Below are 21,573 nucleotides of genomic sequence, written 5' to 3'. Positions count from 1 at the left end.
GAAGGTTCACCCTGAAGCAAATTGGTCGTCTATAGTGGTGTTTCAACTCTGTCAATTATTACTGGGCTTTTGCAGCTGGCTTGCTTTTTTTTGTTGACTAATGCACACATCCGTGGTTCCAGAATCACTGACCCACCAAAGAAAATGCTTTTTGCACTTGGCTTTTTAATTCGTTATTTCCGAATTGAGTAATGTAAATTGAACTCTGGTTTTCTTTATCTTGTTCCTTAGATGATACAATTGCTTCTGTCAGGATGGAGGGGTCCAGCTTGAATATCTATGGTGATAACACTGAGTTTTTAAACCATACAATGTTCATTTTTCATTGCGAGTTCTGGCTGCATCAGTAGCAATGCTTCAGACCAATAAATGGAAGCCTTAGATTGTTTGGGTGAAGATATTTGAACTGGGTTACACATGACGGCAGGTAGGTTCAGTTGATTTCCAAATTATCTGTGATCTCCTTTGAGTGGATTTTAATTTTATTCCATAAAAGGTTGAAAGAGTAACTTTCTCTCCTCCCCCAAAATATTCAAGTATCTCTGTAGCCACTGCATTGTTGGATTAACTCCTGTTTATCTGGGAATTAGTGCAACAGGCTCGCAGACATTAAAGGTTGCTGGCTTCTGAATTTGGCCGAAGTGTTTAAAAAGGCATGCTGAACCTCCACCTCTGGGACCTGTGCTGGTGGTCCGCCTCACTGCTGTGAGAAAACTTAGAGAATTTGTGGTGCTATAGTTTCAGTTCCCATCAGCTGAATACGAGTTCACTGTATTAAACTGTTCGCAGTAATTTGGATCAGATGGAGAATCCCACTTATTATGGCAGTAAGGACATATGAAATATTTCCAGTGTGGTTAGGTTAGAGGATGAAGTGAAGTATTCTGCATCCTAACTACATCCTATGTTACCCGACGCTACCATGAGTTGTCATCAGTCTCACTCTGTGCTCTCTCATACACTAACTTTGGGTTTAGCAATAGAGGTAAATTCCTGGCAGTTCATCTCAAGCATTATGCTAAAAGCGAATTCACAGGATTGTTAGAAATTCAACTGGTTTGTTAATTGGTGCACAGTTGGAGAAACTGGCCAGCGTTTTCATTCAATAGAATTGTATATTTTTGTTTTAGGAGTATTGTTTTCAGGAGGTACATGCTGATGTATACTGCTCTGACAGGTGATGTAAACAACCTGGGTAGATTTGTTAAATACAACAGGATCGAATAAGTTGAAAGATTAAAAGAACAGCACGGTTGACGTAACAGTTAGCCCCAGAGGCTCTGATAGCTCAATGGTTAGAGCATTGCCCTTGTAAACCATCATTTCCGTGAGGGGCGTTGGACAGTGGTGACTGTGTCTGCTTCATGATAGACAAATTTAAAGAATTTCATGTATATTACATTCAAAATATAGTATTACGTGACAATAATGGAACCTTTGCCTTTTGTCTGTGTGCACGTTCTCCCTGTGTTTTCATGGGCTTTCTCTGGCTCCAGTTTCTCACCTTTCAAAACATACGAGGGTGTAGGTTAATGGGGTGTAAATTGGGTGGCAGACTCATAGGCCTGTTACAGTGCCGTATATCTAATTTAAATTCAATTTTTTAAAAATGGAATTGAAAATGGGCGGCATGGCATTTAGCGTAATGTCAACAATTAGGACTGGGGTTCAAGTCCTTCACTGTCTCCAAGGTGTTCGTACGTTCTCCAGTATTTTCCCGGGGGGGGGGGTCTGGTTTCCTCCCACTCTTCGAAAAGATACCAGGGTTGTAGGTCAATTGGATGTAATTGGGCGGCACGGGCTGTGGGCTGAAAGGGCCTGTTACCGGGTTGCATGTTTAAAAAAAAATGTTGACCTACATCCCAGGTTCTTGAACATCAATGTGGAATATCATCAAACCATTTCCAAAAAGGACACAGTTCTGAAAGGAAGCCATTAAAAATAATTAAACTATATATTCCTTCATCACTAGAGGTGAGGAAAAGTTGGTGAAAGTTTGAATGAGGCAAAGGAGATCTGAGAATTTTTCGCCAGAAATTGGCAATTTTTCTTCATTCAAATTTACCTTAAACATTTTATTCTTTTAGATTTTTATCAAAAATATTCTCAATTTTTGTCTATTTTAAAAGGTATCAGCAAATAATCTACTGAGGAATTTAAAACTAATAGGCTTATCCCAAGAGATTTGGGAAGGGCAGCCAACATGGGCTCAAGACACCCCTCAAAGTTTTTTTTTTAAAAAAAAGCACATTTTGTCCACAGATTTTGATTGAACTTGCCTTTCTAAAAGTGAATTCACCCACACACCTCTTAATCAAGGTGATGACTGCCAAAGATGGAAACTTGTCATCCATTAAATTGTGTTACATGTGATGGGGAATAATTCCTTTTCAAAAGTGGTTGAAAGCATTACACTGAAATGAATCAATATTCTAACAAAGAACTGGAAAAATTTACATCTTAAAAAAAGAAATTCTCAGATTTTACTTTTACCAGACTCTAAATGCAACATCTCCATAGAACTTGAGAGCTAGGTAAGCGATTAATAGTTAAATATGCTAAATACCAATATAAAGAGGAATTGCAAATTGCATACTAAAAATTTACATAATTGCTACATTAAGAATTATTAGAGAATATTTATAACACATTTAGTTTTAGCAAACATTTCCATCATAATTTCTTTTTATTAAGAGTGAACAAGCAATGTTAATTGTACAATATACTTTTTTTGCTTTAACAAAGTATTTTTATTGTCAAACTCAACATTCTTAGATCTTCATAATTTAAAAAGTGGTCATTTACATTTCAATAGGATCTAATCCTTCCAGATAGCAATCTGGTCTATACATCGTCATTAAAAATATATTCTATGTAATAAATAAATATATAAAATAAATAGAATATTGACATTTCTATAAATAGTTTATTGTTGATGTGTACAGTGTCCATGGTAAATTTAGCCCATTCCAAAGATTGGGAACCTTGTATCCTGTTGGCTCTTCTCTTTTTACACCACATAGTAAATAACAGCTTTCAGTAGGTTCTCATCCACAGATCCAAAATATATCAACTTTTGATAAATATATAATTTTTAGCTCAAAGCTCCTTGCAGCAGCGTTTAACACCACTTAGTGGCCTTTCATTTCTCTTCTGCAATAGAAGTGTCCATTGTCTATTAAGCTTTGTACCTCTTCTCTTCAACCATTATCTAGAAGCAAAATTCAGTGGAGAATATAGGTGTGTGAGTATAAAGGAAAGTCCTGGAACTGTGCACTCGATAATGGCTTGATAGTATTAGTAGTGGTAATGAATTCAACCAAAGTGGTCGTCTCAAAATGGCCACGAGGTTGTCGTTGGCACTGCTCCCCCGAATAGCTGAAGCCCCCGCGTATGTACAACACATGCAAGGCATTGGAATTTATCAACTAAAGTTCAAGAGGTCTCTGTATAATGTGGGTACTTTTTCAGGGTCCACGGGTCTAGGTAAAAAGTGAGTAAATTTTTGATGCCGTTTAGTCCTATATCCTTCCCGTGGAGATCCGTCTTTATTCAAAGCCACGTAATAATGTCTCCCTGTATCCACGTGCTTATACAAAGTTGATGCATAGGTATTATACCAGTTCTCTTCAAATTGTTCCCGGAAAACACATTCGGGTGTTAATTTTTTCTGTAAAATAAAAATATTAATCAGAGGGGGGAGTTCATGTATTTTCAGTAACACTTTTTTCATTCAGATGTTTAGTAAGTTCACATCTTGTGAACTTGGGGCCAGTACCCCAAATTGGAGAATGAATCCAAACTTCACAAAGAAAACTGAAGATGTTTACTGTTTTATAGTTACATTTGTATTTCATTTTAAGTATTTACCTTGTTGGAGTGGGAAACTAACAGAATGTCTTCAATACAATCAATCCATTAACACAGTACAATTGATCATTATTAATTCTAAACACCAAGTAGCTTCATATATTTTCAAATTATATTATTTCCCAAATAAAATGTAGTCAAATTTCTGTCCCTGTTGCACGAGAAATTGGATCGACTCTAAAATATGAATTCTTTCCCTCAGACAGTAGACGTTAGTTGAAAAAGAATGCCATTTAATATTATAGCCAAAAATAGTGCAGATTAAGGATATCAGCTTTATCATATTTATTATTTCAATTGAAACTGCTTTGAATAGAAACATTATTCCTTTGGCATTGTCAAGACATAACCAAGCTCTTTATAGGGAACAAACTTTCAAGATCTTGCTTCAGGAACATGAACCTATCTGTCACTGGTAACTTAATACAGTGAAGTAAGAGTCAGGGGCTCATTCGAAATGTATCATCATGTTTAGAATCATCTTGTCCAGGTTGCAAAGTTGATCTCATCACTTTGAGCAGGGAAAGGGGAAACCATCTAGAGGGAAGGTGCCCATATTGTGGGCTACTCTACAATGGAGATGGGATGCCAACTGGGAGATTGTTTAACTGAGCACCTTCACTCTGTCTATGTCAGTCTCTCAGTGGCCAACCATTTCAATTCTGTGCCCCACTCCCACACTGACATGTCTGTCCATGACCTCGTGTACTGTCAAACCAAGACCACCCACGAATTGGAGGAGCAACGCCAAATTTTCTGTCTTGGCACTCCAACCTGATGGCATTAACTTCGCTGGTTTCTACTAGACCACTCCCTGTTCTCCCTCTGTCTCCTTTGCTCCAGCTCTCCACCCCCTTCCCTCTCATTCACAGACCATTCCCTCTCTTCCTGATTGCTGGTGTGCCCTCCCTCCCTTATTCACCTATTACCTCCTGCCTGTGGGACCGTGCTCCACCCCTACCCCTCCACCATTTTGTTTGGGAACCTGCCTACATTTTGCTCAGACCTTGATGAAGGGGTTCAAGCTTTATCTTTGTTATATATACACTGTTTGACCTGCTGGGTTTCTCCATCTTTGTGTTTTTACTATGAAAAGGTTTGGTTCCTCTAAACAACAATAAGCTGAACAATCACTTAAAGCCAGTGACACAAGATGCTGGAATCTGGACCAAAGCGCCATCTTCTGGAGGAACTTCATATTTCAAATCAAATGCCATCAAAATTTAGACTAGGGAACTGCATGAGTAGAGAAAGTAATGGGAAAAGTTTAATGGGACGTTCAAAACAAATATGCTATTTAATTACCATAATCTGCATTTTTGATTTATAAATTTATTTTTTGACATAAAGCATGGGAACAGGCCCTTCCAGCCCACGAGTCCATGCTACCCAATTACACTCAATTTGCCTAGACGTTTTGAAGGGTGGTAGGAAACCAGAGCACCCGGGGTAACTCGAGGAGAAATGGGGAGAATGTACAAACTCCTTACAGATTCAAACCCTGGTTTCTGGCGCTGTAACAGTATTACGCTAAACGCTAATGATGGAGAAACATACTTTTAAACCTTTTTGATGTTTTATTGAAGTTGGCATTATACAGGTAATCTTTCAATACCATGTGTTAACTTTGTGTACCTAATAAAAATATATATTTATTCTTACTATGAGTGTCTATGTTTAAGCATACGTGGGAGAACAAGATATTTTCAAGTAGAGGAACTTGCATTATTTCCCCAACATAGACGAAAGTCCAGATGCAGGGTGTCACTGGAAATGTTTATTATTTTTTTTAATCGTCTCTTTTTAATTCAGTTAAACATGTGATTAGATGTTTTTGTAGTTATTGTTTTCTACAAAGTACCCGTTTAATAAGAAGATTATTATTAACAGACTAAAATATTGACAATTCCTTTCTCCATCTTAACCCAGAGTTTCTCCAGCATTTTGTTCATCACTCCACATTCCAGCATATGGCACCTCTTGTGTGCTCTAGACCAGCCATTCTCAATGGGGGCTACAACACAATTAAGAAAAAGAAGAAAAAGCCTGCTTCACAAAAGGGGGCCCATAAACTTTGAGTAGAGTCCTATAGGGAGCCATAGCCGAAAAAAAGGTTGACAATGCTGCTCTAGACCAGGGGTGGGCAACCTACAGCCAGATTCAAATTTATCCAGCCTGGTGCATCGCTGCCCCCCCGCCCCCTCCCCTGCTTTCAGTGCGTGGCTCCCCCTCTCAATGCACTGGAGAACCCACTGTCTTCTGCTGTGTCTATACCCCTTGCCCTCTGCGCTGAAGACACCCCCCCCCCCCCCCCCCCATCTGTACGTAAATTTTTCTGTCACTTCCTCTCTCTGTGTGAGAGCCCCTTCTCACTGCTGTCCCTTTTGGGGTTAGTTATTTTGTTTTCATTGTGACTCATTATTTCTCCTTTTTGACTTCTATGTTTGTTTTAATTGTGTCATTTTAATGACTAACTCATGATTTTTGGTGCATTTCCAGATGAAGACGCATTCCCTCGCCTGAACTCCATCATCGCATTCTTTCCATCCATCCATCCATCCATCCATCTTTTTATTTATTTATCCACTTATCAGTGCAGCCCACTGTTCAACCACTGACACACCATCCACCCTATGCATGGTAAGAGGTTGCCCACCCCTGCTCTAGACCTAATGTTTAAATGTCTGGTTCGATCTGATTGTTTAGTCAGTTTAGAAAAGTTCACTCGAGGGAACATTGACAAAAATCAACAAGCACTACTTTGAAAGCAACAGGAAGCAAGGAACAGAAGGAAAGGAGAACAGGTAGGACCAGTCCTGCTCCTTGGAAACAAGTCGTCTTTTGAACAATCAGACATGTATTAATGGTACACTTATCCTGTTCCGATAGAAGTGGCAATGTGGGGCCTAGGGAGAGGAAGAACACAAGGGGGGAGGTGGGGGGAAGGTAAAAAGCAAGAATCAGATCGACACAAAGCTTTAAATTATATGTTTCATGTGGTTTGAAACATTTTTTCTTGCATTTTATGGCCATCTTCAACTGCCATTCATGCAATTTATATGAAGCAAACCTATCTTGATGTGCTAAACCAGGACTTTCTGGAGCTATGGTCAGTCACCTGGATGCTGCCCATTTCACTCACAGAATTTCATGAGATGAGATAAATATTCTAAATCCAAGATTGAACTAAAGAGCTTGATAACAAAACAAAATAGGCATGAAGTGAAAGGAAATTGGAAATAACAATGAATTTTTGGGAAATTATAATTACGCAGTTAATTATATTATTAAAACCTATTGTTAAATCCAGTTTACAAAACAATTTGCTACAATTTAAAATTCACTGTGGTAAACAGAGGATTTCAAATGCTGATTTTACCAATTTCACTAAATGTGCAATAATGTGTGTTAGAGAAAACACATTTTGGAAATCCACATAATAAAATTATCTTCTCTACCCAACTGTGGTTGTGAGATCTAAAGTGAAAATGTGGACAATTGACATGTTTAAGTATGATTGGCCAATTGTAACTCATCATCCACCTGCCAATGTTAACATGTAAAAACATTACAACAGTTTACAGGCCCTGGTTGCCTTCATAACTGTTTGTAGCACTGTCCTTGATCCCAGGATTGTCCCAAACTTGTATAAAACAGAAACACGGGCTTCTAACTCAGTGGTTCTCAACTTTTTCCTTTCCACTCACATACCACTTTAAGTATTCCTTATGCCAGCGGTGCTCTGTGATTAGGATTGCTTAAGGTGGTATGAGGGTGGAAAGAATATGTTTGAAAACCACTGTTTTAATTGTACCTAATTGACTCGTTATGTGGACGCTTTCAGAACTCTAAAGGAAATGGGGCAATGTCTATTTTTCTCAAGCAAAATATTTCAGTAACAGTTGAGTGTAGAGCAGTGATTCTTAACTTTCCCCTCCCACTCACATCCCAGCTTAAGCAATCCCTTACTAATCACAGAGCACTGATGGCCTAGTGAATACTTAAAGTGGGATGTGAGTGGAAAGAAAAAGGTTGTAACCACTGACTGAACTGATCTCATTTGGAAGTACATTTGCCAGATCAGGTATTTATTGGTGGTCTTCCTTTCAGTTTTCTTGAAGACATGAAGTTTCAACAAACACCCACCATGGGTTGTGCTAGAAAATAATCACTGAACAGATTTGTAGCACTTTATTCCTTTAATAAAATTCACTTTTAAGCTGATTTTTTTTTTAAACTCATCCAGCTCTATTTTGGAAAAAGATTCAGACGTATATTAATGGTACACTTATCCTGTTCCGATAGAAGTGGCAATGTGGGGCCTAGGGAGAGGAAGAACACAAGGGGGGAGGTAAAAAGCAAGAATCAGATCGACACAAAGCTTTAAATACAGACAGGTTCACTTAGAATGTATAATTTTGTTTTAATTCCCTGTGAATTTGCTTCTCAGAAGTTTTCAATGTAAATGACTCAATGAATCCAAAGAGTATAAACTGTTCTCCACCCGTCTCCTGTTTTCTCACTTTCCATCAGACTACATTACTCTCACTCCCCAGCCTCTTCACTTTTTCCTATCAGAGAGTATCTTTCTTGGGGCTTTAGCCCCTCCCCCTGTCACCTCAGCCCCTTCCCTCCTATATCCACATCACCTGCTAGCCTGAGCTCCTCCCCCTTTTCCACCCCTCCCTCAGCCCAGCTCCCTATATAGGCATCTACCTGATTTTGAGCATCTGAAGAAGGGCTCGGACCTCTCCTCTACATTGGATAGACTGGGTACAGACTAGGAGATCACTTCAGTGAACATCTTGACTCTGTCTGCCACAACAGCATGGATCTCCTAATGGCCTCCCATTTCAATACCCTTGCTGACATGTCTGTTCATGAACTGCTAGATTGGGACCACCTGCAAATTGGAGGAACAACACTTCATATTCCATCAGGGTTCCCTCCAGCTGGATGGCATCAAACTTGATTTCTTTTAAACACCCCCCCCCCCCCATCTTTGTCCCCCTGTTCTCTAGTTCATTCTGTCTCTCTCAGAACACCTAGCCCTTCACTCTCTCGTTCCCCCTGTCTCTTTTAACAGAGCCAAAATCAATTTTCACCTTTCCTTTTATCATATCCAATTAACACCTTTTGACTGTCATCTCAAATCCCCTTCCTCTCCCAGTCTTTATTCAGATGCCTGTCTGCTTTTTCCTTATTCCTGGAAGAAGGGCTCAGCCCCGAAACATCGGTAATATATCTTTACCTCCTATAGACGCTGCGAGACCGGCTATGTTCCTCTAGTATTTACTGTGTGTTTTATTCAGATCTGAAACATTGACTGCCTATCGCTTTCCGTGGATCTATTATGACCGAGTTCCTCTTGCACTGCACTAAAATTCAACACTTGCTGCTTTCATCTTTATTCAAGCTCAAACGATTTTTCTTTTTTTCAATTCTCTCCCTAATTTCTGCTCATACATCATTTCTGCTGTTCTCAGTAACAATGGGTCCTTGAGAAATATTGGTGAGGTTACGTACAACCTGGGATTAATATGTCCTAACTTATTGTTTATAAGCAATGGGTATTTAAAGCAAATACATCCAATTTGTGAGTTAATCTGTCCCAGTTTTGATGTGGATCAAGATGCTCATAATCATTAAAGCTACGTTAATGTTAAGACCGAAGAGCATCTAGAAAGGGGTCATCTATAAAGTTCATTTATCCTTTTAAGGATAACCTTGCTTATTTGCTTCCTTCCATTTACTCCAGTTTTCATACAAAAAGTCCATTATTCAAAGTAGGACACAGAACACAAGCTGCTCCAAACCAAACTGTTTAGAACCCATCAGCTGAAAGGAATTGTATTTATTGGGAAGCATCCACTCTCTGATGTCATGACAGAAGGTGCCTCACTCAGCGGTGCTGAAGGTTGTAAGCTGTAACAATTAGAATAGCCTATTGTCTTTCAAGCTGGTTACGGTAGAGCTGACTGGTATCATCCCCTTGACAGATTTAAACCCAACTGCAGAGATCTGGACACATGCAGTCAAGGCAAACTCGTTCAAAATTTTTTTTTCCCCCTCACTCAAAATGTTAATTGTAGTCTTTCTGGAAGGAAATCCATAGCAATTTCTACACTTATGTTGGTGTTTGGGCACCCTCAATGAACATCACTAAGCTACAAATCCTATTTACTTATTAACTGTAGTTGTGGATCCTTACTGTGAACGCATTGTCTGCCATGATTTCCTACATTAAAAAGGTGACTGTTCATCAAAAGTACTTCATTGGCTGCGAAAGGTATGGGGTGCCTGAGGATTTCAAAGCTGTGAGATAAAGGCAACTTCTTTCATCCTATACTTTTATGCTTTGGAAACCTGTTCCACAGTGAACATCTTCCTGGACAATGATAAGCCATATTGAATACAATGGTTAATTCATAAAATAGAGAGAGACTGTATTGTTCTCATATTTGTGAAGATTGAGTTGCAGCTCTCATTGCTGTAAAGCTGTCTACCATACATATCACCAAAAAGGCTGCAGTAAATTCCATGACAGGTAAAGAAATTGATATTTTGTGAAAATCCTTCAGCTCTTGTTATTGTTCTAACAAGAAGGGCCAGGGATCCAAAATCCTTGTGCGCTGCACATCACCATAAAAAAAAAATGCTAGGTCTGAAATCCCATGACAATAAGTTCTTGATAGCAATACTCAGCTTCTCAAAGAAGAAACAAGCCTGATCAATGTTTTTGTTCAGAAAGGTGTTATTCTTTTTAATAGTGGGTTTACATTAGCACAGGTCTGGACCAGCCAGGAAATGTGCTGCTGTTCCTATCCAAATGAAGCTTTTAAACATGTTTTTAAGAGGGATTTTTGTTTGTACTGTCCTTCCCCTTCCTCACCCCCCCCCCCCCCCTCCCTACACACACACACACCTTCCTTTACATTGCAGAATTACTTCAAGTCACAGTTGTGCAATATGCTAGGATGGTCACTGGACTATTCAAACCCCAAGGCACAACCTAGATTCCATAACACTGGGTAGTCGTTTAAATGTACAAGTATGTGTGTGTGTGTTGCATTTATGAGAGTGTGTGTGTACAGCTAAAAGTGTGCACGTGTCCATATAGTTGAGTGTGTGTAAGTCACAATCACCTTTCAATTCTTTCATCAGCCCTGCTCCCTGTTTCCTGCAGAGTTGTATGTGTGCACAAACACACTGTAAGAACTTACCATAGAGACCCTTCATAGGAGCTATTGAACATTACCTTTTGAAGTTGTCCTCTGCCCTTCCAACCAACCACACAGGACACCCCCCCCCCCCCCCTCTAACACCTTGCAGTCAGGGTCATATTTGATGCTCACCAACGATCTGGGTTCAGTTCTGGCCTCTGGTGGTGTGAGTGTGGAGTTGACCTGTTCTCCCTTCTTGTATCCCATTATCCTAAAAACTGTGCTGGCAGGTTCATTGGATACAATGAATGTCTTTAAGGGAGGGAGAGGAGGGTGGCAGGAGAATCTGGGAAGGGGGAGAGAGAACCAAGGTTACAGGGAGATCAGTGGTGGAATGGGAAAGCTCAGAGAATCAGCATGTTCGGGCAAATAAATAAGCTTCTATGTCATGAGAAACATAGGATCATGTTTATTTGCGAGTTTAATTGTACTAACCTACCTGTGACACATTTAGGGGTAAAGTGAGTGTCATGAACTTGCCGGGTTACCCGGGAAAGTGCATCTAATTCACTGAAGGACTTTACAGGAAAGATGTCAGCCCTAAAATGGCCCAACAACCCTCTCGGTTATAATCCCCTCTGAGCGGTTTGAAGGAGTCTGCTTGAGGCAATTACTGCAGGTTCTTGCCGATGACATCCACGTATTAGGAATGAATGAATGAATACCAATGTATAAACAAGTGGCAAAAGAGGAGACTGAAGGGGGAACCCCAGAAAACAAGATAATGCAACTTCGGAAGTAAAAGAGGCAAGCTGGAAAACCCAGCTGGCAGGAAGATCGTGGGACGTTCGGGTCATTTCTCAGGGCGGGATGCACTCGGAGAGGGTCCTGAATAAAACGAGCCCGATATCCACAGGAATCCTCCATTTCCCATCCTCAAAGCACCTTCCCCCACCACAAACGCCAGACCCACACCAAAAGTTGAAAGTCTGGCAATAATTACTATTTGTTTGCCAAAGTTCTCTGCAAAGTTGGGTCCAAGTGCATTAAGCATGACATGTGTGCTTGGAACGTGTGGGGAAAACGTCAGACTTACCGACCCGTAGAGTTCGCCTCTGTAGTTCATTCCCAGGTAGAGCCCCGAGTCCACCCCGCGGATACTGACCAGACCCACCGCCAGGCTGATGAACTCCAGGATTCCTGCACAGCACGTCAGAAATGGGAAGCGCTCGATGAACAAAAGAGCGTGGCAAGTCCGACTGTTCCTCCCCAGGGGAGGCGTTCAAACAAAGGTCCCAGTCTGGGACGAGCCCGATTCCCCGGAGTCCGGTCACATCTTCCGCCCCTCGCCCGTCCCACCAGCGGCGGAGTGCGTGGCCCCCTCCCTCCTCCCCGAAGTGGGGTCACCATTCATCCCCTGGCCTGGGGGCTGCCTCGGTGGAAGCCTCGTCTCCCTAACAAACCGGCACTTCGCTAAAGGAGACTTCTTACCATCCAGCGCCGTTCGTTCCACCCCAATCACTAAATAGTTAACGAAAAGCCAGCGATTACGTTGAAAACTAACGACGGTGTCAGATCACAAGATCTGGTTCTAATCATGAACCCTCTGTCCCTTCAGCTTTCTTTTCTGATCTCATGATTGGCCTCAGAAATAGGGTAACGAGGGCTGATCGCGTCCTAATCAGCCTCCATGGAAACTCTGAGAAGGGAGCTTCGAAAGAAAAATCTCTCCGGGTGTTTCAAGGGAACGACCTCGGATTTGTCTCCTATGAGCCAGCTTCGTGTGTTGGGTCCGAACGGCTGGAACCAGTCTCGCAGATCCGTGGGGATGGAAGACACCTGTTCCAACTTTTGGAAGGATTGGGGGGGCGGGGGGCAGCAGGGGATGTTAACTCGTGAACGGGAGCCCCCGAGTGTGACGCGTCCATTCGCTCGGCGGCTTCGCTGCCTCTCCTTTTGGAGTTGCACATCTGCTCGCATTGTGTCTCCCCCCCCCCCCCCCCCTCACTGATCCCACCGTGGGGGAGTCCCTCTCCCCTAACTGCACATCACTAGAAAGCAAGGCGAGGGAAATTTCCAGCACACAGATGGCTCAGGCTTTTCACCACAGTAATCCAGTCCAAACTGGAGGGTAGCAAGAAATACATTCTGCAATGGCAGCGTTCGAACCATCAGAGAGACGAGGTGCAAGCATTTCTTGGAGCATGGACGTGCAGGGAGCGCGGTGGGACAATGCGAGCCCTGCTCCCCTCCCCGGCTGCTAGCGGACCCCAGGTTCTCCCTCGGTGACCCAACTCGAGGGCAAACAACACCTCTGCGTGCGAAGGAGTTCCGAGATACGAGTTGCTGGGGGAGGGAGGGAGGGAGAGAGAGAGGCTCCCATTGCAGCTTACCGAACCGGCTGTGGTCGTGTCGGGTGCCGTGTACGGTTCCGTTCGGGAAGATTTCCAGGTGGAAGCCTGTCCTGCAATAGAGTTGCCTCCGCCTGAGGATACCCTTCAGGTGAGCGAAGTCAGTGGGTAATCCTCTCTGGAGTCTGCCTTCGATCTGCCCGAGCCTTTCGTCCAGGAACCCGGGGGAATCGGCCTGGGCTAACACGGGCATATTCCCAAGAGAAACGGGGTGTATGTCTGCATCCACGACTCCCAGATAGCTGCCGACCTCGGCCATCAGAGTCACGGGGTGGCCGGGCCAGGGCCGATCGATTAGAGCTGCGATCACTTTTTATTAACCAGCTCGCTGATACGGAAAGTCTCCCAATGCAGCCCCCTCGTGTATAATAACAGGCGAGACGACTTTGTTTTGACTGCACTGTTTGTAGGGATCCCGTCGTATTAATCTCCGCTTAAATTTCATAACTGAAGTCCAGGGGAATCAGATGAAAGCAGCTGTTTATATACATCCTCGCACATTGACAGATTCGATATTTAAATAAGCCCCGCCTGGGATCCCCACGGCTAATGGTCTCTGAGATTCATTGGGTTCGAACTGCAAGACCTTCAACCCATTGTTAACTGTGTAACACACACACACACACAGACAGATCCAACACATAGATAAAATACCCCTATATGTGACCCATCATCTCTACACAATGCATATGCATGACATACATTAAAACCATTTATACAGATATAATACACATACATGTCCCCTTCCATAGACATATATAACTCACATGCGAAGCTAAACCCCCCCCCCCCCATTGATACAATACACAGAAACAAAACCACCACAAGCAATACCTCGATCATGCACTGTGACCCTCAGTGAACAGCTCCCACACAAAGCAACCCCCCACGCCCCAGGGTACAGACAGAAACTGACTATCAGAACGCCCTCAAATACAAGTGACACATTAACACCCTGAAGGCAGACACCAACACCTCATACAATGGACCAAGCAGAATCCACGCACTGGCAACCCCAAACAAGACTGACACAGCAATACCTCCAGATACAAAGACCAACACCCCAAAACACAGACATCAACAACCACAATTTCCCCAGACACAACACAAACTGACAGCCCCAATCATATCCCATGGACACAATCACAGACAGACACCAATCTCTCTCCCTCTGACACAGACACAAACACACACAGAAATCTGCAAGATTCACTGGTGCATGGCAGCACTTGGCAGCGCGGGCTCCTACACAAGTCTGTTGAATATCCAACTCCAGCCTTGCTCCTTACAAAAACACTCCAGGTTGTACTTAGTTGTAGCAAATCAAGCTGCCAACGTGGCTCGTTGGAATCTTTTTTACCATCTCAATCCATTTAATCCCCGAGAGAGATTGAGAAAGAAAGTGATTATTTTATTTTCCACAGGGATCATTGTTTATCAAAAAGTTTGGATTTGAACCTCGCCAAGAACTGGAGACTTGAAATAACAGGCTTTGAGGGAAGCATCTCCCACCTTGTTGGTCAGGTGTTTTCCGGGATATTTTATCTCTCGGCCGCCCCCGCTCCCTCCCCCTCCGCCCTCTGCTCTGCGACGAGCTGTGTCGGATCCGAGCTGGGCTCATCAGTGCTCACTCCCTCGAGTTGCCAGGGCAAGTTCGCCTGGAGTCTTTGACGCGGTACCGTGGAGGGAGGGGAGCACAGGTACTGTCTCCATCTCCAAGCTCGATAGAAGTCGCTGTTGATCACTTTCCCCTCGGCGGTCACGTTGAATTTCTCCAGCTGCAGCGAAGCACACCATGAGACCCACTTGTTCAGACGAAGCACCCCCTCCCCCATGATGTGCTCACAACCCCAGGAAACCATCATAGGAGTTTCAAAACTGAAGGCCATTACACCGAGGCTCAATCGTTAATGAATAAAATAGGTTAAATGATCATGGGGCAAAAAGAAAACAATGTCCAAGGAGCCCGATGCAGCTTCGAGAGGTTGTGTTGGTTTGCACAGAGAAACTCACTGGTAAAGTCTTTGAAATGAGTGTTCTTTTTGGACTAATTACACTGCAGCCTTTCTCACAGGGCATTCATTCAAATGGAATGATAGAAGTTTTGTTTGGGAGGGCTCTGGCCAATTGTTGATGCTCCACCTGTCCCACCAAGAACTGAGGACCCACGGAAATATGAAACCACAATTTCTTTGGTTCAACTAGCGTATAAAACATTTACATTTTATCGGGATTATTCTAGATTAAACCAGGTGACCAAAAAGGTTCCTGTTTGAATCTAGAAAGAAAAAAAATAATCATCAGATGCAATGGAAAGTCTGCAGATGCTGGGTTCCAGTGCAAGAAACGAACATGTTGGAGAAATTCAGCAGGTCACAGCATTTTTAACCAAAAATAGACTGATTTTTTTTTTGCAAAAGGAAAACTGCTCAAATTCTCTTTCCAACCTTAATTTCCATCACTGAACCTTGTTACAATCATTTAAATTTACACCATTTCCTCCACTGTGGAGTCTTGTTATTACTTTCCCTCTAATATCAGCCCCCCTCCCCCCTCCCTGCCCCAATACCTGGTCTGTGGTCCTTCCAGAAGGAAACAAAAAGCAAGTCTCAGTAATGCCAAATGTGTTGTAAAATCCTATCGAGTTCCTTCAGGGTAAGTATGTTTCTGGACCCAGCCTTTGGTGGACTCTAAACTGCCTCCCCATTTAAGGGACATTTTCAAAAAATCAAAAATAAACTTTATTTATAAAAATAGGTGCACAAAATACCCCCCAAAAAAGCAGATGGGTTCCTGTACATTCTTAGTCTATGCGTTCAGGTGCATGCATGTTGCTGCACGTGTGCACAGGCACCATTGCCATTGTCACCACGTGGCGTCTTTGAATATGAACTTCAAGTGGTTGAGAGGATTTCCACAGGAGCCAGCCTCTTAGTGTCTAGTGGTGGCGGCATCTCAGAATGATAGGTCCACCACCTTGCACCTGTCGCCTACCCAAAGTTCACAAGCAGAACTGTCCTGCCTGCTCCTGTCCCATTGAAACCATATCTCTTTACACCTTGATACAATCTTGTCCTCCCTTGTCTAGTTCCTTCCCATCTACATCTGGGATATCACTCAATGTCTCCAACTCTTTGAAGAATTCTGATTCTCCACACCCACTGCCTTATCTTCACCATGGACATACAATCCCTTTACAGATCCATTCTCCATATGGAAGGCTTCTGCTTTTACTTCTCCTGTTTCCTCTAGATCCAAGGTGTAGCCATGGGCACACATGTTGGCCCCAGCTGCAGTTGCCTTTTGGTTCGGTATTTGGAACAGTCCCTGTTCCATTCCTGCTTGAGTTCCACTCTCCAATACCTACTCTGCGACATCAACAACTGCATTGGTGTTCCTTCCTGTACCTGTGCAGAAATTGACAATTTCATTAAATTCACTGCCTTTAAATTTACCTGGACTGTTTCTGACACCTCTCTCCTCTTCCCTGACCTCTCTCTCTCCAGTTCAGGGGACAATCTATCCATGGATATCAAATACAAACTCACTAGGTGTCACAACGACCTGGTTTGCATCTTTTCCCATCATGTCCCTTGTAATGACACAATCCATTTCTCACAATTCATCCACTTCTGCTGTATCCAATCACACTACACGACATCCAAAATGTCCTCTTTTCATAATAAATGTGGATTCCCCCTTACATTCATTGATAAAGCTCCTATGTATATCTTAACTATTCCTTGGACTCCTGTCCTTACCCCTCCTCCTAACAGGCAGGAAAAGGATAGAGTCCCTCTGGTCCTCACTTTCCACCCTACCAGACTCCGCATCTCACACATTATCCTCTGACACTTCTGCCAACGTCAGCATCATCCCACAACCAGCCACATCTTCCTCTCCCTCTCGGCCATTTCCACCTTTGTAGGGTTAATTTTCTCTAAGGCTCCCAGGAATGCTCTTCCCCTTCCCCTGCCCCACCCAAACTTCATGCTGTAACCGTAGGAGGTGCAAACCCTGTCCCTACATCTCCATTACGACGAGTGCTGGTGGAACTCAGTGGGTCAAGCACTATCCATAGGAAGTAAAAAGCAATCAACATTTCAGGCCTGAGCCCTTCAGAAATGCAATCAACAGAAATGCAATCAACCTTTCAGGCCTGAGTCAGAAATGGTTGGTTATTGGGTTTGTGATGCTTGGGGGAACTTTTGGTAATGTTATATAATTGCAATTATTGAAATAATAGTATTGGATTTCAGAGATTAGAATTTATATTGAGAAATGCATGTGTTGTCATTGGTGCTGAAGTGCATTATGTGGGACTTGTCAACAGAAAGTCTATTGTAGGAGTCAATTATTGGGTTTATCAGTAATAGGGAGACATATCAGTTTCATAGTTGAGAGGAAATTGAGCTGACTTGATGCACATGGTTTGTAAATAATTGTATAATTTGTATTGTATGCAAATAATTCATTGATATAATCATTTAATATATGCTAACGATTTGTTTGCTGCTTGAGTCCATCTTTCAGAACTATGTTTACTCAATGTGCTGCATCACCCACCGTTGTTTAGTATTGTCTGGCTTCAATAATTCATGTTCTTTTTGAGGCTCTTTCCTATTTATTAAACAACAAAACAATAAAAAGAAAGAACTAAGCTGATGAATTGAATGGGGAATAATCATCTTCGAGGGTATCGCTCTCCCAGAAGGAAGGAGGAAGCGAGTGCAATAGATTCTCTCAGTGGGATGGAGCTTGTTTTACCCAGAAGTGAACTAGGGCGAACATACCTAAGCCGTGAAAATGCATACGGTTGATTGGATCTTTCTCACTGCGCTCCAAGACCTTGGGTGGAAGTGACACCCACTCTCCTCTTCAACTGGAAGGAGCGCACGGTTATCCAGACACTTTGTTTTTAATGGGAGACCTCATGACCTGGGACTTTGTATGAAAACAGCCCGCGTCGATGGAGAATAATTGAGGGCCACGTTTTGGTTCTGGGCCATCTGAGAGTCAGAACATCAGCTTTCAATGGACATTATCTTCAGTCCATTCTTTTGAAGAGGGATCGCTGGAGCAGCCAGGGCCCGAAGCCATAATAGGAGAGAGCATTTATAATTCGGCATTGCCTGTCCTGCCAGTTCTGTGTGGAGTTAGTGACAGGTGGAACCTTTGGTTCGAAATACAACCGCTCTGCAGTACATTGATCCCCAGAATGGTCCCTGGCAAACCGGAGAATTGTTGGCCACAGTGTGATAAGTGGCTACTTTTCTGGGGGTGGTATCCTCGCCCACTTAACATCATATTGGGGCTTTGTCCTCACAGACAAGGCCGAGCATGTGGAACGTGAAAGGCGCTACTGAGCAGAAGAGAACGTTCTCATTTGTGTTGGGAGAGTTTTCTCTCTTCCGCACTCCTTCAAACAACAGCCTTTTCTTTACCCCGCTTTCACAACGGACTTGAGAAATAGGTGAGAAGGAGGAAGCAATTAGAGGCCAGGCATTCATCCCAGTTTGATGTCAGATCCCCGCAGGTAATTTGACAGAGGGACACCTACCACCATAAAGCCCTTTGTCTACCTTTGTAACGTTAATATTCAATCCAGATTTGCTGTTTCCTGAATCTGGATCACGGTACAGATGAATTCCGCACTGCGGATAAAAGAGTCCCCTGCGGATTGGCGAAGTGCGCTGAGGTCGATCGATTCCCAACAACGTTCAGGGAGATATTGAGAACTTCGCTCCACTCGAACCTGCTTTGCCTCACTTTAATCTCAAACGCACAATGGTTGTTTGCACCGGGTTGATTGTTTCATCGGTGGTCTCCCTCTCGGTGTTTCTACCAGGGCTGACAGTGAATCTGTGTTTCTGCTAAAAAAAAGAGATCTTCAGCGAGCAAAAGGGTCAACTCGAGGATGGATTTCAGTCAAGCCTCAAGTATCTCCCTGGCTTGAAATGCCGGGGTTTGGTCAGACGGGGTATTGGATTTGCTCGCCTTTGAAGAAAGTCTTTGTCCCCTTGGCACCGATTCACCCCCAATCTCGAGATAGTTGGGAGCATTAAGATGTTTCAAACAGGGGAGAATTGTTATCTCCTTGAGTGTATATTCCTACCGCGTTGCTCCAATGTGTCAGTCATTCGCTCTGGAGCCCGAGGAATTGTCAACAGGGAATGAATGGAACGGTACCATTCTGGATTACCTATTGGTAAATCACCTTATTTCCATTTGATGGACGATCCACACATGTGTCTTTATGGGATCTGGCCGGCCGCACGTCGCTGTTTGTTTAATCGCGTATTGGGTTGATATTTCACAGGGGTGTTTGTGTGTCCCCGTGGGACTATCAAGGCATCCACAGCGATCGGAGGAATGCGGGGGTGTTTGGAGTTGGTGGGCAGGGAATCTGTACGCGACCAACAGTAGGTTTACACTGAGCGCCAACACCCCACCGGATAACTCGAGCGCAAACTCGCTAAAAGATCTCGAACGCGGACAATTTCTGGAGATGCTTCCCTCAATGCGGAGGCCAGTCAGCGCACAATCCTTGGATTCACCACTCAAGAATGCTGCTGGACTATATAGAGATCTTTGCAACCTCGACAGCGGCGAGGGAGCGGCCAACTTCTTGTCTTCGCAGCTGATGGATCGCAGAGGAGCTCGCTTCCCGGGGACAGATGCTCAAATCGGCTTGAGGGATCAGGCTCTCGGCAAAGGGGCAACCGGAGCAAGTGTTGGGCCCAAGGATCTTTTGGCCAAGCGATGCTTGCAAAAATAGAAAGCATTTCTATAGGTGTACACCTTTAATCCCGTAACCTTGCGACAGATCTTCCCGTCTCTGTCAGGTGTATAAACTGGAGTTCCGTCATTTGCTGGGCTGTGGTTTCTTCACTGTTCGATTCGATATGCCACAGTCGCTGGCGAGATAGCCACAAAAATCCCCGCAGGAGAGAGATTATTGGGGGGGGGGGGGGTTTCTTTAAGCCGGCAGTTTACACGCAGTTTAAATTCAGTGTCTGACCCTGACTCTTCGCTCCAAGGGAGTGAGATTCCCCAGAGGTGGCATTCTCACCAGGTTTCACTTTAACAGGGAATGCTAAATCCATTGTGTGTCAGTGTTCACGGTTTTTTTTCTTGGCTGTCATGGATGGTTTTGAAAATCTGCTTTATCTCAAATATTCAACAAACAGGGATTCTCCCCAATCGTGCTTTATGAACATTTATATTTCTAACTGCTGAGGGAATGCGATGTGCCTGCTTGTGTGTGTGTCTATGCATCCCTCTTCTGGGCAGGAGACCTAAAAGTTCCAGCCAGGCTGGAGCCAAGCGATGTAAAGGTTGTTCTGCCTGGCTGTGACCTACGTTACTACTCCTTGTCCTGGACCAGTGGATAGCATATAAAGTCACTATCAGACCTTTGGCAAGCTGAGGAAAAGCATTGTACCCTGCGATGTACAGTTTAAATCTTCAGTTCGTGCTTATCTGGAAGGAAGAAGTACTGAGAAAGATGGTGTTGTACCAGCCTTCATGCCAAAGCCACATTCAAAACACTCTTGTAATGACAGGTGTTCCGTGGAGAGCATTCTAGCTGGTTGGATCACTGTCTGGTAGGGTGGTGCCAATGCTCAGGACAAGAAAAAACTCCGGAGGGTTCACTCAACCGGCCACATCAGAACACCAGTCTTCACTCCAGGATCCAGATCCCTACAAGAGTCAGCGTCTTAAGAAAGCAGCCTCTATCCTCAAGGACCCCCACCACCTAGGCCATGCCCTCTTCACTCTGCTAGCATCAGGAAAAAGATTCAGGAACTTGGAGACCAACACTCAGTTGCACAAGGACAGCTTCTTCCCCTCCCACCATCAGATTCCTGAAAGAGCAATGAACCCCAGAGACTGTCTCACCTTTTCTTTTTCTTGCACTGTTTCAATTTATTTTGGAAGGTGGTTTATATCAATGTTTGCACATGATACGGTGCTGCAAAACAATGAATTTCACGACGTTCCCATGACAATAAAGTCTGATTCTAATGACAAATGAAAAACTCTTGTGTAAACCAGATACTTACATTTTGGACTTCCTCTCAAATCCAGCCCAAAGTGAGCTGCATTATATGATCATTGAAATTTAC

General features: G+C 43.4%; 1 protein-coding gene across 2 annotated transcripts; it reads right to left on the bottom strand.

Moving 5' to 3' along the window:
* Positions 1–2,761: 2,761 nt before the first annotated feature.
* Positions 2,762–14,032, bottom strand: fgf16 (fibroblast growth factor 16). Of its 2 annotated transcripts, none has more exons than XM_069892816.1 (3): positions 13,427–14,032; positions 12,130–12,233; positions 2,762–3,670 (listed from the first exon to the last, which is right to left on the bottom strand). In XM_069892816.1, exons 1-3 carry the CDS (start codon positions 13,701–13,703, stop codon positions 3,425–3,427), a joined length of 627 nt encoding a protein of 208 aa, XP_069748917.1. In that variant the 5' UTR covers positions 13,704–14,032; the 3' UTR covers positions 2,762–3,424. The 2 variants fall into 2 exon arrangements, with proteins under 2 accessions (XP_069748917.1, XP_069748918.1); XM_069892817.1 differs by lacking the exon at positions 2,762–3,670 and adding an exon at positions 8,046–8,192.
* Positions 14,033–21,573: the final 7,541 nt, after the last annotated feature.

This window comes from Narcine bancroftii, chromosome 8, assembly GCF_036971445.1.
Source record: "Narcine bancroftii isolate sNarBan1 chromosome 8, sNarBan1.hap1, whole genome shotgun sequence".
Lineage (NCBI taxonomy): Eukaryota > Metazoa > Chordata > Chondrichthyes > Torpediniformes > Narcinidae > Narcine > Narcine bancroftii.
Note: the sequence above shows the minus strand (reverse complement) of the source record. Positions and strands in the feature narration are given on the sequence as shown.